Source organism: Molossus molossus, unplaced genomic scaffold (assembly GCF_014108415.1).
Source record: "Molossus molossus isolate mMolMol1 unplaced genomic scaffold, mMolMol1.p scaffold_m16_p_1, whole genome shotgun sequence".
NCBI classification, from domain to species: Eukaryota; Metazoa; Chordata; class Mammalia; order Chiroptera; family Molossidae; genus Molossus; species Molossus molossus.
Genome location: NW_023425344.1, coordinates 65,614,270 through 65,629,764, shown reverse-complemented (window position 1 = coordinate 65,629,764; position 15,495 = coordinate 65,614,270). Strand labels below are relative to the sequence as shown.

The 15,495-nt window shown below is 42.7% G+C and overlaps 1 protein-coding gene and 1 pseudogene across 1 annotated transcript in view; one reads left to right on the top strand and one right to left on the bottom strand.

The window, feature by feature from the left end:
- Positions 1 to 4,258: 4,258 nt before the first annotated feature.
- Positions 4,259 to 9,927, bottom strand: LOC118628152 (annotated as a pseudogene).
- The window catches only part of SLC10A6 (solute carrier family 10 member 6), a 24,930-nt gene continuing 19,308 nt past the window's right edge, over positions 9,874 to 15,495 (top strand). The window contains exon 1 of the mRNA XM_036258845.1: positions 9,874 to 10,522. Coding sequence (XP_036114738.1) covers positions 10,149 to 10,522 — 374 coding nt within the window. The 5' untranslated portion in view covers positions 9,874 to 10,148. The remainder of the gene's footprint in view (positions 10,523 to 15,495) is intronic.

Sequence of the window (15,495 nt, the reverse complement as noted above, 5' to 3'; positions counted from 1 at the left end):
GGCTCTGGCGTGAGAGAGACACAGAAGCCCACGTGGTTTGCAATTCATTTCAGGGATAAAGGCCATGGCATCGGCTCCCAGGGGCAGGGGTGGAAGAGACATCAACAGTGGTGTCAAGTGCATCTTAGACCCTTCCCATGACAAGATTTTAGCTTTGTTTCTGGGTTTTCGGGAGTCCCTGGCCTACCTGTTTTCTGAATCTTATTCTCTAGCCTTTTTATTCATACAGTGCATCCTGTGAGCGCTGCAGTAGCCGTCCGATGGCTTCCAGTTCTCCTCCTGAACTGAGGGCAGTGCGCTCTTTTCATACTGCCAATCGCAGCCCCTGGAGGGCTAGGAGAGCAATTGTATGGGTCTAACATTTGAAAAATGAAATGATATAGAATAGAAATATCAGAGTTCATGGACTGTTGCAAGGGTAAGGATTGTTTCAGGAAACATATGCATGTATAAACACACATAGGTACAAGCATATGTGTGCCAGATTGCTAGGTAAAATGCTTTTCTTATTTTAAGTTATGGTTCAAACATTTGAAAAGCGATGATACAGGGTTTAAGAGCACGGGTTCTGCCGTTTCCTTGCCTTCCGGTCCCATTTGCCAGCCATGTAACCGTGGGCTGGCTCCTTTACTCCCTGCCGTGCCTTCCTTGTTTGTCGCATGATAATATGTGGAGACTGCCAGTTTTCTACCAAAATTCTTTTCCCCTTCTTTTATAGCTATGCTGATTGTCTTAGTCAGTTCATGCTGCTATAAAAGAATATCAAAGCCTTGGCTGGTGTGGTTCAGTTGGTTGGATGTTGCCCTGTGCACCAAAGGTCGCCAGTTTGATTCCCAGTCAGGGCACATACCCAGCTTGTGGGCTTGATCCCTAGTAGGGGGCGTGCAGGAGGCAGCCAATCGATATTTTGCTCTTACATTAATGTTTTTCTCTCTCCCTCTTCCTTCCTCTCTCTCCTAATATCAATTTTTTAAAAATTATTAAAAAAAAAAGAATACCAGAGACTAGGTGGCTTAAGCAACAAACATTTATTTCTCACAGTTCTGAAAGCTGAAAGTCCAAGATCAGGGTCAGGTTCTTGGTGAGGGTCCTCTTCCTGGTTTAAAGACCATCACCTTCGTGCAGTGATCTCACATGGCAGAGAGTGAGAGAGATCATCTCTCCTGTGACTCTTCTTATAAGGGCACTAATTCCAGTCTTGAAGGCTCCTCACTCATAATCTTAATACCTCCCAAAGGCCCTGTCACATTGGGGATTAGAACTTCAACATGAATTTGAGGGGACACAAACATCCAGTCTGCAGTAGTGTTGTAGCTGAACACATGACCGTGCAGGCCACATTCGATATTTGACTTATAATTAAGGGTGGCTAGGTTCTTGCCAATGGAATGTGTAGCAGTGATGTGCACCACTTTCAAATCTGAACCTTAAAAGGCATTGTGTATACCTCCTCCTTTACCTTTTACCAGTGGGTGGAACCCTGATGTGGTGGTCATCTGGCTTGACCACATAGACCGTGATAATGTAGACAATGTAGACAGTGATGGTAAAACAATAAGACTGAAGGGGCCTGGATCCTTGAGTGACTATGTGGAGTTCCCCCACCTGAACTACTCACATCAAGACTGTTGAATATGAGAACAATGTCTTTGTTTTCTAAGCCACTGCATTTTGAGATCTCTTTATTACATTAATTTTGTATTAACCCCAATTGATACACTACCTCATAGAGCTGTTGAGGCTCATCCCAGCAATTCCTGGTGTATAATAAGTACTAAATAAAAGATACCTTGTAATAGTGTTTTTGAAGTCAAGAACCCTAGTTGGAGGAAAGTGGTCTAAAGGTACACACTTCCAGTTACAGGGTAAATAAATACTAAGGATGTGGTGTACAGCAGGATGACTATAGCTAACCCTGCTGAATGGTACATAGGGAAGTTGTTAAGAGAGTAAATCCTAAGAGAGTAAATCAGAAGGAGAACATTTTTTTTTTTTTTTTACCTTTTTTCTTTTCCTATTATTTTATCTATATGAGAAGATAAATGTTAGTTGAACTTATTGTGGTAGTCATTTCATAATATATATACATCAAACCATCGTGCGGCACACCTTAAACTTATATAGTAGTATATGTCAATTGTTTTCAATAAAAATGGAAAAAATAAATAAAGAATATTTTAAAAACCTTGACTAGTAAAGTGAAGGGTGAGTTTTGCTCAGTGGTTCCCTATGAGGAATGATTTTTGCCTCCCCCACCTGCTCAGGGGACATTTGGCAATGCCTGAAAATGTTTTTGTGATCTTAACTGTGGGTATCATAAAGGTACCTAGTGGATAGAATCCGGGGATGTTGCTAAGTATATTTCAATACACAGGACAGCCCCACACAATGAAGAGTTTTCCAGCTCCTAATATCAATAGCGCCAAGTTGAGAAACCATGATTTAACTGATTGGTTTTAGCTACTTAGGGCATAATGCTAAAACAGAAGGTTGGGTCAAATTGCATGGCTGAGAATCACGAGGTGGGGTATTCCCCCCAAAGAAATGCAGACTATTTTTACCATGACAGGAGGAGAATGAATGGGTGGCAATGAACAGATTTCTCCAGATACTCGCATTCGCTCACACCCTTCTTTCCATATATATAAACCCACTCACTGATTCCTCAAAATCGTATCTAGTTATTATATCAAGTCCAAGTCCAGGATTTCAGGATGATACATAGTCCTTGTTTTTATTCTGGAACTTGCAATCAGGGGTTAAATAATATGCCATTAACCCTAACACAATTGGTATACCGTGATGAAGAGAGAATAGGATACATATATACAGTGAAAAGGTTGGGCTCTGTAGTCTGCAGATGGTCTTGGGCCAGAGCTGGTAATTTCTTCATTAATTTTTTGGGGTAGAGAGGACTTGCTGAATCTACTCAAACTTCACTGAGCCATCAAGCCACCATTTTTGGAGCCCACAGTGAAGTCCAATTACAATTTTCTTTTGCTTCATTTGGGAGACAAAGGGATAGGAACAAGACAATAAGAGTATTGACTGGAAGATTTAGAGATGTTTTCATTGTCCCTCAGCACAGATAGAATCTTTGAAAAGAACCTAGTGGTCTTGGCTTACTTTCTTTGTAATTGTGGGCATAACCTGTTATTCTTAATTGATCCCCAAGGAAGGAAAAAGTCCGCGTCTCAGGCTTTCTTTTGGAAATTTCTACGAACAGGCTCTTACACACTCCGTTCATGTGCTTCTTTCAGTTTCAACCCCTCTCCCCTTTGACTCATCTACCTCCACCCGGAAGACCTGCTTCACTTGGAAACTCACAGCATTGGAATGTAGGTGTCTCCTTCGTGGACTTCAATTGCAGGTGCCATTTCTTTTCTACATCAAATCAACTCTCTGTCAAAGCAACTTCTTCCAAGCGCCAGAAGCAGACGCCTTCCTCGCTCATTCTTTTAGAGATTGCTCGCCGCATGGGTATGTCCTGTTGGAATCTAGTCTCCTGCTCTCATCAAGGATGTAGAGCAGCTAAGATAAAGGATAACCTGAACCCAACAAATGACCAAACATTTCCTGGGCTGCATCACCTGCACCACCGCCTTTCCCAGATCTGTCACACCAAGGCTCCAGTGTTCCCAGGAGAGTGACTGTCCGAATGCTAGCACCGTAGTTAAACAATATATTTTTATTTTTTTCAAAAAAATCTACTTTAATTCCAAGAGATTACTCCAAAATGAACAGAATCATTTTCTACTACTTCTATTTGCACAGTAAAGCAAACAGTGAAACATCTTTCTACAATATGCAACATAGACTTTTATGTTTCTTTTATAAATATCTAATCTGTTTCCTTATTTGTATATATACTACATATAGTACCACCTTAGATTTAAGATTACTAATAGGATTAAAACATTTTCTTGCCTATGAAGAATAAAGACCACTTCTGAATATATAGCATATAGCCTTTTATCTTAATCCCAAGTTAATTACAGTGTCTGAAAAAGGAAACTTTCATAAATTAATGACCTGATTCCATTAAAAAGTTACAGCAAATTTGGGGAAAAAAAGAAAATCTTGTTATTTGTTAATTCATGATGCTATGAGAAAAAAAATGATGCATTCTTCCACAGAAAAAGTGGTTTTAGAGAACAGTTCTGATAGTACTTCACACGACAAAGCATCAAAAGAGCTGAGATAGCCTCCTTGTTGTGTGTGTGTGGGGTGATTTCAATGTTTTCCTTTTCTGAATTGCTCAGAAGCCGTAGGTGACTTTTTAACTGGGAGGTAGATTACTGGCAATAAACTCATCAAATTTAGATATATCTTGAACAGGCACATTATAGAAATCAAGAACGTCTTTAACCCTGCACATCTCATGAAGCCTGGAGTCAGGCACTGCATGGCCCAAGTCACCAGCTAAGCGTGCCAAGAAACTGAACTTCAGATGACGATCTTCCAGGGAGATGTCCTGCCAACTGCTAGGAGCAGATGGGCCAACGATTTCTTTGACGCGAGATTCCAAATGACTGCAGACCTTCAGGTGGTATGTATGTTCGGCTTCGTAAGGGTGGACACTCCAGGATAGGTTCTTTCTTCACCTCCTCTACTGTCTGAGCTACCACTGGCTTTTTGTGTTCTCTGAATTGAGATCAAAATTCTCAGCGTGGGGCCCCTGTGATTATCCACGTGAGGCCTCTTCGGGTAGCACCGGGCACTGAAATCGCCGTCTCCGAAGACAAGTACCCGAACAATACTGAAATTACCTGCAAAGGTAGTGGAAACAACTCACATGCTTTTCTTCAAGGGGACAGTTAGTTCCTAACAGTGGTCTCCTTTGATCATGGAATCATATGACAAGTATGTGTGTGTGTGTGTGTGTGTGTGTGTGTGTGTGAGTATTTCCCACCCCCATGATTGTTTTAGTATTTGAAAAAAATTTGTAAGTTTTACTAACAAAAAGGTTTGAAAAAAATCTGAAAATTGAAAGCAGGAGCAAAAGAGAATTTGTTTAGTTTTGATACTGATATTGTTACTTTTTTGGGTTAGATGCAGATGTTATTAATAATAATAACCAACACAAGAGCTACTGCTGATTGAGCACTTCGGATGTCCCAGGCCTATGCTAGAAAAGGTCGGATGAAAATGCTGTGAGTGTGTACCAGCTGCCCCGCTCAGCAGCCCCCTTTATTTTGGGTAATTTTGGCTAGTGCACGTGATACATGTCCTCCTGACCAGGCAGTTGAGGGTGGAGAAAAAAATTCTGACCCTTTCTGGCCACGGCTTCAGGGTTTAACCTCTGTTGAAAGCACATAAGGAAGGGATGGATGGCCAGTATATTGAATGGCACCTATATTTCAGCATCTGGGAAGGCACTTGGGTTTAAGGCTTAAGTAGGTGAATAACAACAGGTGACCAGGATGTGATATTTGGGTAGCAAGAATAATATGTTATTATTATTTGTTATTATTTATTCATGAGTGAAACTCCTGAACTTTTATTATTTTATTTATTGTTCATATATAGGATAGACTCTGGTGTTGACTCTCATCATGTTGCCTTGTCATTTACTAGCTTAGCCCATAGTAAATTGTTTAAATTCTATAAGCCTCTCCACTTGTAGGTAAGCTAATAGAACCTGCAGAATAAGGTTGTTGAGAGGATTAAATAAGCTACATGGGGGAGGAAAATAAATTATTTTTTCCTCTACCCATTTTGGGTTCTCCCCCTGGGACCCTGTAAATTAGACTAAAAAAAAAAAATACTAGGAGAAAAACAAACAGAGGTGGTCCTGGCCGGTTTGGCTCAGGGGTTGGAGCATCAACCCGCGGACCAGAGACCCCCGGGTTGGTTCCTGCTAAGGGCACGTACGTCAGTTGCAGTTTGTCCCTGGCCCCGGTTGGGGTCGTGTGGGTGGCAGCCACTCAATGTCTCTCTCACGTCGATGTTTCTCTGTCTCGCTTCCTCCCTCTCTCCCTCCTGCTCTATCTGAAAGATAAATGCAAAAATGTCCTCGAGTGAGGATAAAAAAAAAGAGAGAGAGAGAAAGAAACAGCTGTATATTAACATGTGTGTCACACACGTGGGAGCACTCAGAGAGGAGCCTACATAGCTTCTTAACAAAACAACAACACATTTTTAGAGAAGTGACAAGACAGAGGAAAAGGAACTCGAGTTCCTGTGGGTGGCAGATTGTGGGAAAACAAACATAATCGTAAAGGCTGGTTTTAGCAATGTTTGTTATGTAGACTCCTTTGGTCTGATACCGGTCTAGACATGTGCTCAGTGATTAACTTCTCTGCTTCCTGGTAGAGAGGGGGAGGGGAGACATCTTTACAAATGTATATCCTGCTTTTAGGCAAATAGGAGGAGGGCAGCTTCTCAGTTGCCTTCCACTTGGAATAATCTGTGTGCCAAAGTGGCAAGGCACCTATCACAGGACCCAGTACATAGGAAGAATTCAATAAATGGTAGTTGCTGTTACAGTTCTTATAAAAAAATCAGCATCAATAACTTGCTGTATGGCTTACAAACCCCACTAATTTCATTTATTACAACTTGTGGGTTTTTTTTCTCATGATCCTAGGATTTAAACAGGCTATGAGAATGTATGGTTATAATCTCAATAACATCTGATCTGATGAGCTGAGGCCAAAAAAGATGGTTGGGAAAAGGACCACAAATACTATTATAAATAACATGCCACCCGAGCATGGCAAACAGGCCTTGCCAGTTGGTTTTGTTGGCACGGTGCTTTGCTTTCCCTTCCATTAACATCCCGAAGGTGGTGCAGGTGCTGTGAGCCCGGTGACCACCCCTTGTCTAGGTCCTGACTTGGCCGTCAGTCCTTCTCACACCCTTGCATTTCATTTTCTGCAAGTGTCCCTTACTTGGAAGCTTTGGAATTTATTAGGCTACCTTGTAAAAACACGGGAACAGAGACAATGAGCCATCTCAACAGTCAGTCTCCCCACGGAATCATCAGGCTGTTACCAACATTTAGGGAGCTGCTTGAAATAACCACAGCTTCCTCTATCTTTACTCTTTTTCCTAATATTATAAATTATTGTATGATTATGTAATTATAATAAAGTAGTAGATTACAAAAATAGTAATACACAGTCATTTCAAAGACACTAGATCATACAAAAAGTATAAAGAAGAAAACAATGATCCATGGTTCTACATACAGAAGCAATCACTATGAACATTTGGAAGTCTTTCCATTTAATCTCTTTCTGTGCTTATTATTTTAACATGGCTAGGAGAATTTTATTTATTCATTTATTTTTAATCCTCAAAATGTTTTTACTGATTTTTTAGTGAGAGAGGAAGGGAGAGGGAAACGAAAAAGAGAGAAACATCAATGTGAGAGGGACTGGGAATCAAACTCGTGATCCAGGCCTGTGCCCTGACCAGGAATCGAACTGGCAATCTCTTGGTGCACAGGAGGACACTCAAGCAACTAATCCACTCTGGCCAGGCAGGTTTGGTCATATCCTTAAAATTTTTCTAATTAATTGTTGAATTCCTACATGCCGATTAAGTTTAGAGTCCCCTATTTAACATATCCTTTACAAATTGGTCAAGAACCCCAGGGGCTTACTCTTCCAAATGAGTCTCCTTCCCAACCCCAGATGGAGAGAAGCTCGGACAAGCCTGTCCAGTCACTGGTAGGCCCTGGTTTCAGCTGCTCTTGCTGTTATTGAGATCTTGTGGTCTCCCCCAGTCCCCTGGGCCTTACCCACCACTGCCCTCTGATCCCAGTCCTGGCACACAACATGGTCGTTGGCTAGGATCTGGCTTCTCGAGGTTACTCCTCTTCAGGTTACAACCACATGCTCGGTCACTGCGTGACATCTATGCCAGGGTGCCTGGGTCCAGAGGACCTTGGCACCAGTCCAGACATCCCTTTCATGGGAGTTAGTGGACCTTGGTGTCTTTTCCTGCCAGTGGATGTCGGTTGGAACCATCCTAATTCAGTTGAGAAATTCTGATTGCAATACATTTCAAAAGGGTAGCGGCCAAAGTCACACTTCCCTTCAGGAGGCGCCCTCAGTGCAGTGTGCAAGTTTGGCCCCTCCTCCCCGCAGCACTGAGGACCTGCCATCAGAGCTCCTCAGTCAGGAACCGAGGTGCTCACTAAACCTAAATCTGTATAACTAGGGAGGGCCATTCAAGTGACTTTCCAGGAACAAAGAAGGTCTGCCAAGGAAGTGTTTGACATTATCCAGAAAGAAATGTCTGATACCTTCTCTAATTAAATAATTTTTAAAAAAGTTATGCTTCATCAGACACGGCCAATATGCACAAAGCACCTAGCATGCCCATCACCCAGTGGGTACCCAGAAAATTAGTTCTCTCCCTCCTCCATTTCCCCCTTAGCTCTCCTGCACCTCTGCAGTATTCAAACTGGGATCCGTAGCTTTCCAGAGACGCAGCCAGTTCCTGAGCATCCACGTCTCTGCTTGGCTCCATGTAAACACACTGCAGATGCTTCTGCTTTGCCTTCTCACAGGCTCTCCAAGCTCTGCGTAAACGCTGGCTTATTCTCAGGCATAAAACAAGGTTTGGTGGCAGGAGGTCCTCACACTGACCTCTGGTGGCCTCCAGCAGGGTTCCACCTTCACAGCTGCTTTTAGGGTGTGTTGGCCTAAGGCAGGTTCTAGGGGTTTTTTTTTGTTGTTGTTAATCCTCACCTGAGGATATTTTTCCACTGATTTTTAGAGGGAGTGGGAGGGAGGGAGGGAGGGGGGAGAGAGAGACAGCTATGTGAGAGACAGACACATCAGTTGGTTGCCTCCCACACGTGCCCTGTCGGGGGTGGGGATTGAACCTGCAACTCAGGTACATGCCCTTGACTGGGAATAGAACCCTTCGGTATATGGGTCGATGCTCTAACCACGGAACCACACTGGCCAAGGCAGTTTATAGTTTCTTCAGATGAATTTTGTTTTATTTTACATTTGTATTCAACTTGCATTTTTAGGTGATAAACACGCCTGTTTTGTCATGAAGAATAATTGGCTAATCCAAACATGAACAATGCATAGCCAGTCTGCCTTTTAAGACAGGTGGAGGCATTTATAAAGTATACCTTGTCACCAGTCTTTGCCCCACAAATAACCTTTCTGCTTTCTGTGAGAAAGGGTGTGGCCTCTGCTCTTTTTGAGGTTTAGTTCATAGACCCGAGTTTTCCTCGTCTGGTTTCGCCAGCCGGGCCGGGTTAGAGCACACAGAGGCGCCCCTGGGCCATGTGGTCAGAGGCTGACCTCAGACCCTTTTCATTCAGACAAGCTCTTTACTACATTCCCCACGACATTCCCAGACCTCACCAGGAGGCCCGAGGCTGTGGTATCACAAAGCCCGCACTCTTTTCCAAAAGAAAGTGACAGCTCCTTTGAATTAATTTGGATACAGAAATGAGTTTCTACCTGCTTCGCGAGACATGATCAGGTGCTTTATATCACATTATTCTTACAGGTGTTTCATTATTGGCTTCAGACACAAAATCTAATAGAAGTAGAAAGAAGAACAGAGTCTAATTCTGAAGCTCTCTTGAAATTATCATGAGTTCCCCTGGCCATTTCCTTAATTGGAAGCCTTTTGCTTTAATATTTTCCACAGAAATTCTTTGTTAATGCTATGAGTCAGGGCTTTGGCTTAATTGCCTTGGTGGTTTGTCGTCCTCCCCACCCCATCCCCCGGAATTAGCCTCTCCAAAACACTGTCCCGGCTCTTTGAAATCCCCATTGAGTTTGGAGAAATTATGTCTTGGCATCCACCCTGCTTTCCTGGAACACAATGCGATGCTGACGACAGCTCAGTCACTCCACTTGACAATTAGTTTGCTTGTCTCGTTTCTCTTTAATATTCCGCGGTGAGCAAGAACACAAATGGAAAGCCTCACTTACCACGGTTCATTATACGTTCGGTGGCCGTGATCATTGCTTTTATAAGGTCATAAAGAAATTGATCAGATTAGGATGGATTCCCTTCCCGGCCAATAGCTATTGGAATGATTCTCCACGCGTGACTTTGTTGCATCGTGACTTTGTTGCATTATTGCAAAACGTGGCAGGATAGACCTGCCCAGCCATCTAGGCAGATATTCATTTGTAATGCTGCCTTAAGGAGATGAGGAGATGAGAGCGAATTGTTCCAGCAGCTCAGCCTGCCCTGCCAACAGTTCGGAGGAGCTGCCAGTGGGGCTGCAGGCACATGGAAACCTGGAACTTGTTTTCACAGTAGTGTCAGCCGTGATGATGGGCCTGCTCATGTTCTCCCTGGGGTGCTCTGTGGAGATCCGGAGGCTATGGTCGCACGTCAGGAGACCCTGGGGCATCGCTGTGGGACTGCTCTGCCAGTTTGGGCTCATGCCTCTTATAGCCTGTCTCCTGGCCATCAGCTTCTCTCTGAAGCCCATCCAGGCTATTGCTGTTCTCATCATGGGGTGCTGCCCAGGCGGAACCATCTCGAACATCTTCACCTTCTGGGTTGATGGAGATATGGATCTCAGGTAAGTTATTCAGGGAGCTCTTCCCCAGATGGCACTTTACCTGGAGGGGGGAGCTCACCGACACTTTCCATGTTGAAACTCTGCCAATTTCTAGGTGGAGATCCAAGTGGGAAACATTTTACAGAAACTGGAAAGACTTTCGTTTCTGAGCTTAAAATGGACTTTGCTGCGAGTGTCCTCTGTCTGACTGGCAGCTACTTTTCTGAGTGTGTGTGTGTGTGTGTGTGTGGGGGGTGGTTTCTATTTCCCAGGACATAGGCTGAGAATCCCAGGAAGCGAATAATGACAGTGGGTTGGAAGCTGTCGGGGTGCTGGTGGCACAACCGAGCGAGGCCTCACAGTGCCAGCAGCACACCTACTTCGTGACGTCAGTGTTTCGGGGACTGAAGGAAGGCGGTTAGGGCTATGTGATTGACGTATCCTGTTTTACGTGCTGGTGGTGAGTTGGAGAGCCGCATAAAGATTTAGGACTAAAACATGTTCTTTCTCATTGCTTGTCACATGCTTAAATTCATCAGGAGAATCTCATTCCTGTCATTTAAGCCAGTGACCTTACTCCCAGTTATGGTGTAAATAAATACCCCTAGGAGATTTTAGGCTTTACCCCTCATTTGTGCTTTAATGAGGATAATCACATACATGCTGTGATAGGGAAACAAGAGCATCGAGGAAAGAATTAGAGGAGTCACAACTGGAAAAAGGAAAGAGCTAAAAACGTGGTCTTTCTTGATTCTTTGCTTACTGATGAACAAACTGTTTCACATTCTGCCCAGGGAAATAACTACCTGTAAGTTTAAATCTTTGATGTGCATGTCAGTGAGTTGAGATTTATCATTCGATGAATGAATGCGTCAGAAGTGCTGACGTGAGTGGGTCAGCTGCAGGGATGGGTTTCTAGTTTCCTCATGTGTGGAATGTGTAACATATGGAACATTTTCCACTTATAAATTTTAATGGGTACAGACTGATAATTAATTTTGATCTGGCAATGTTTTTAGTTACTCACTTATCAGAGATTTGAAAAGAATCACTTGGTGCATTGCTAATTCAAAAATGAGCCCCACTGACATGCATTGCTAATTCAAATTCAATAAAGATGATCATTAACATAACAATTGGGAAATGATAAATATTCTTTATACAAAGCCCATATGTCAGCCATACATCTTGGGATCTGAAAATGTTTGAAAAGAAAAAGGAAACATTTGTTGAATACCCTGATTAAGCATGAGGTAGATGCTCTCATGAATTCTTTTTCTCTTCTTGTTTTTTTTTTTTTTAAGTCATTATCTCCAAGACAATATGAGTTCTCATCATTGACCCCTTTCTCTTCTTTCTTGGCTCTCATAATAACCTTGTAGATGACCTTTTATTATTCCGAGCTTTACAGCTGAGTAAATTGTGACTCAGATGGGTTAAGAGGTTCCCCACTGCTACTGATGAGTATGGCAGAACCCAGATTTGAAATTACATCTATTTCCCATCAGTCTGTAGTTGAGCTACCTTCTTCCATGCTATTTACTAACACACTAGGTCTTCTGTTCTGAATAGAAGAGTAAACCTTTAAAGTGTTCTCAACCACTTCTGTTCTGGGAAAGAAAACATGTATTACCTTCATCTCTTATTAGCCAACCTGATAATAAAAACACCAGTGAGTATAGCAAGTCTGTAAAAGACAAAAAAGCTTTAACTTTGGTCAAATTATTTAACCTGTAAGCCTCATCTTCTCATTTGTAAAATGGGTTTGAAATGACTTATTCCTCACAAGACTATATTTTAAGGAGAAAGCATACATGCAGAATGCCAAGCACAATAGTGGGTAAGCAATAAATATTAACTACTTTACTCTTTTTCTTTTAAAATGTTGCTTTTGGGTCTCACAAACAAAATGAACCACAAACAAGCAAAAAAAAAAAATCTGTAAGAAATGACATTTTAAAATGGGGACTAAATATTAGATTTTCAAAAGCATGGATACAAGAGTAATAAAATCTTAAATCTCAGTAAAAATTGCGAAAAGGAGAAAATTCAGTATCATTGAGTGAAATAACATCCAAGTTCATTAAGTTTCTTCCCACTTGATTACCAACAAAAATAACTTTTCAGCAAAACTCAAACAGACTGTGATAGATAAAAATTCTGTTTTCATGCTGGATAAAATTCAGCATTTAGAACAACACCTTCATTTTACAAATGAGGAAATTGAGGTTTAGCTCTCTGCAGATGACTCCAAGCATGTTTCTCAGGCCTTAACTCTGTGTTCATTCAATCTCCTTGTAGTTCTCAGTTCTCCAAGTGTTCACCCCATGAAGGGCATTTCAGAATCAACCTGTTTGAACCAGTTTCTGCATTCTGAGTATCTGATCATGACACCAATCATTTTCCCAGTCACCCAGGCTCACCATCTGAGCGTTCCCCTGTGACTCTCTTCATTCTCTACCTTGTTCACTCAGTCTGCTGTCTCGTCCTGTAGCCCACCCTCTAGCATGTCACCCATAGCTATTGTTTTCTATCTGTCCCCACGGCCGGTCAAGCCCTCACAGTTTCTTTCTTGGCCAGTTGTGGTATCTTTACAATGTTCTCTCCGCCCCTAGTCTCTCCATCACGGTTTTGTCGTAGGTGGATACGGCAGGCTCTGGGCTCAGATCGCCTATTTTGAAATCCTGACTTGACACCTCTTTTCTGTAACTGGAAGTCAGTACTTTCTTTATGGTACTGTAAGGAGAAAATGAACATGTGATACATATAACATCTACTAAATTAAGTATAAACTAAGCTAGGTCTAACCTACTTCTCCAGGTTTATTTCTCATTAACTCCGTAAACACAATTGGTCTATAGTTTGGTCCTGGGAGAAGGTCAGTGAAGCTTCCATTCAATCCACCACCATTTTTCTCTCTCTCCGATTGGTGTATAATTTAATGGGCTACTCCCTGTTCTCTAAACCTACCCCACCCCTTTTCAACTTTATTTTGCCTGTGTTGTTCTCACATCCTGGAAAGCCAACTGACCTGACTCTACTCCAAGTCAAATGTTTCCTTCATTATAACTGTTCTGGAAAGCAATTGGCCATATGTATGGAGAACCTAAGAAATTATTCTGCCCCCTGGACTGAGCTCAGCTGATCTCACTGGGCTTGCGGACATGTTTGGGCACTGGCTAACTGTAGATTGCTCTTAGATGGCCTCTGCTGGGACAGCTGGGCTCTCCTCCACGTGGTCTCTCATTTTCCAGCAGGCTAGCCAAGACCTAATCACATGACAGCCACAGGGTTCTGAAAAAGGGGAAGCATACAAGATCTCTTGAGGTCTGGACTTGGAGTCAATTTATCATTGCTTTTATTGCATCCCATTGGCCCATGCAGATCTCAAGGCCCACCCAGATTAAAGGCATGAAGTAGATTCTGCCCCTTGATGGGGTGGGCTGCAAAGTCACACTGCAGAGGGCATGGATGAGCATTTGGGGACATTTTTGCAGTCTCCGGTACCAAAGAAGGACCAAATTCTTGCCTTTGAGGCTAGGACATGAAAACTAATACCTGGCAGTGCAGTGTGGTAGTTAAGTGCACCACTCTGGAACCAGTGTGTAGCTCTGTCACTCACTAACTGGGTCATCTTGGGAGAGCATGTAAACTATGCCTCAGTTACCTCGCTTCTAAAATCGAGAGAAACATGAGAAACATAACCTACCTCATGGGTGGTTGTGAGGGTTGAATGAGTTTATATATATAAAGTGCTTGCTTAGAAGCCCACCTGGCACAAAATGCTATATGAGGAGTATTATTATTATTATTATTATTATTATTATGTGGAATAGGCAAAAGAGCCCTGTAGTGGGGTCTGTGCTTTAGTCTCTGCTCAAAGAGCCGTTTGACTTTGAGCAGTTTACCTCTCTGGGTATTAGTTTCTTTATTTGTGAAACCAATGAGTTAGACTGTCTGAGGCCTTTTTATTTTCTTTGATGGTAAAATATACATAAGAAAATGTACTACTTTAACTATTTTAAGTGTATAGTTCAGTGGCATTAAGTACATTCACATCATTTTACAATCATCACCACCATCCATTTCTAGAACCTTTTTTTTTTTTTTTATCCTCACCCGAGGACATTTTTCCATTTTTTGTTCAGGTAGAGTGGGAGGGAGAGAGAGGAACAGAGAGAGAGAGAGAGAAACATCGACGTGAAAGGGACACATCGAGTGGCTGCCACCCACACGACCAACCAGGGCCGGGGACAAACTGCAACCGAGGTACATGCCCTTAGCGGGAACCGAACCCGGGTCCCTCTGGACCGCAGGCTGACGTTCTAACCGCTGAGCCAAACTGGCCAGGGCCATTTCTAGAACTTTTTAATCTTCCCAAACTGAAACTCTATCCATTAAACAATAACTCCCCCTTCCCTTCAGCCTCTGGCAACCACTTTCTGTCTCTGTGGATTTGACTACTCTAGGTATCTCATATAAGTGAAGTCATAAAATATTTGTTCTTTTGTGTCTGGCTTATTTCACTTAGCCTAATATCTTAAAAATGTGCCAATATTGTAGCATGTCAGAATTTCCGTTTTTTTTTTTTTTAATCCTCATCCAAGGACATTTTTCCATTTTTTGTACAGACAGAGTGGGAGGGAGAGAGAGGAAGAGAGAGAGAGAGGGAAACATCGATGTGAAAGGGACACATTGAGTGGCTGCCACCCGCACGACCAACCAGGGCCGGGGACAAACTGCAACCGAGGTACATGCCCTTAGCGGGAACCGAACCCGGGCCTCTCCGGACCGCAGGCGGATGCTCTAACCGCTGAGCCAAACCGGCCAGGGCAGAATTTACGTTTTTTAAAAGGCTGAAGAATATTCCATTGTGTGTAGTATCATATTTTGTTTATCCCTTCTGCTGCCCACGGACACTTGGGCTGTTTCCACCTTTTGGCTATTGTGAATAACGCTGCTATGACATGGGTGTGTACGTATCTGTTGGAGTC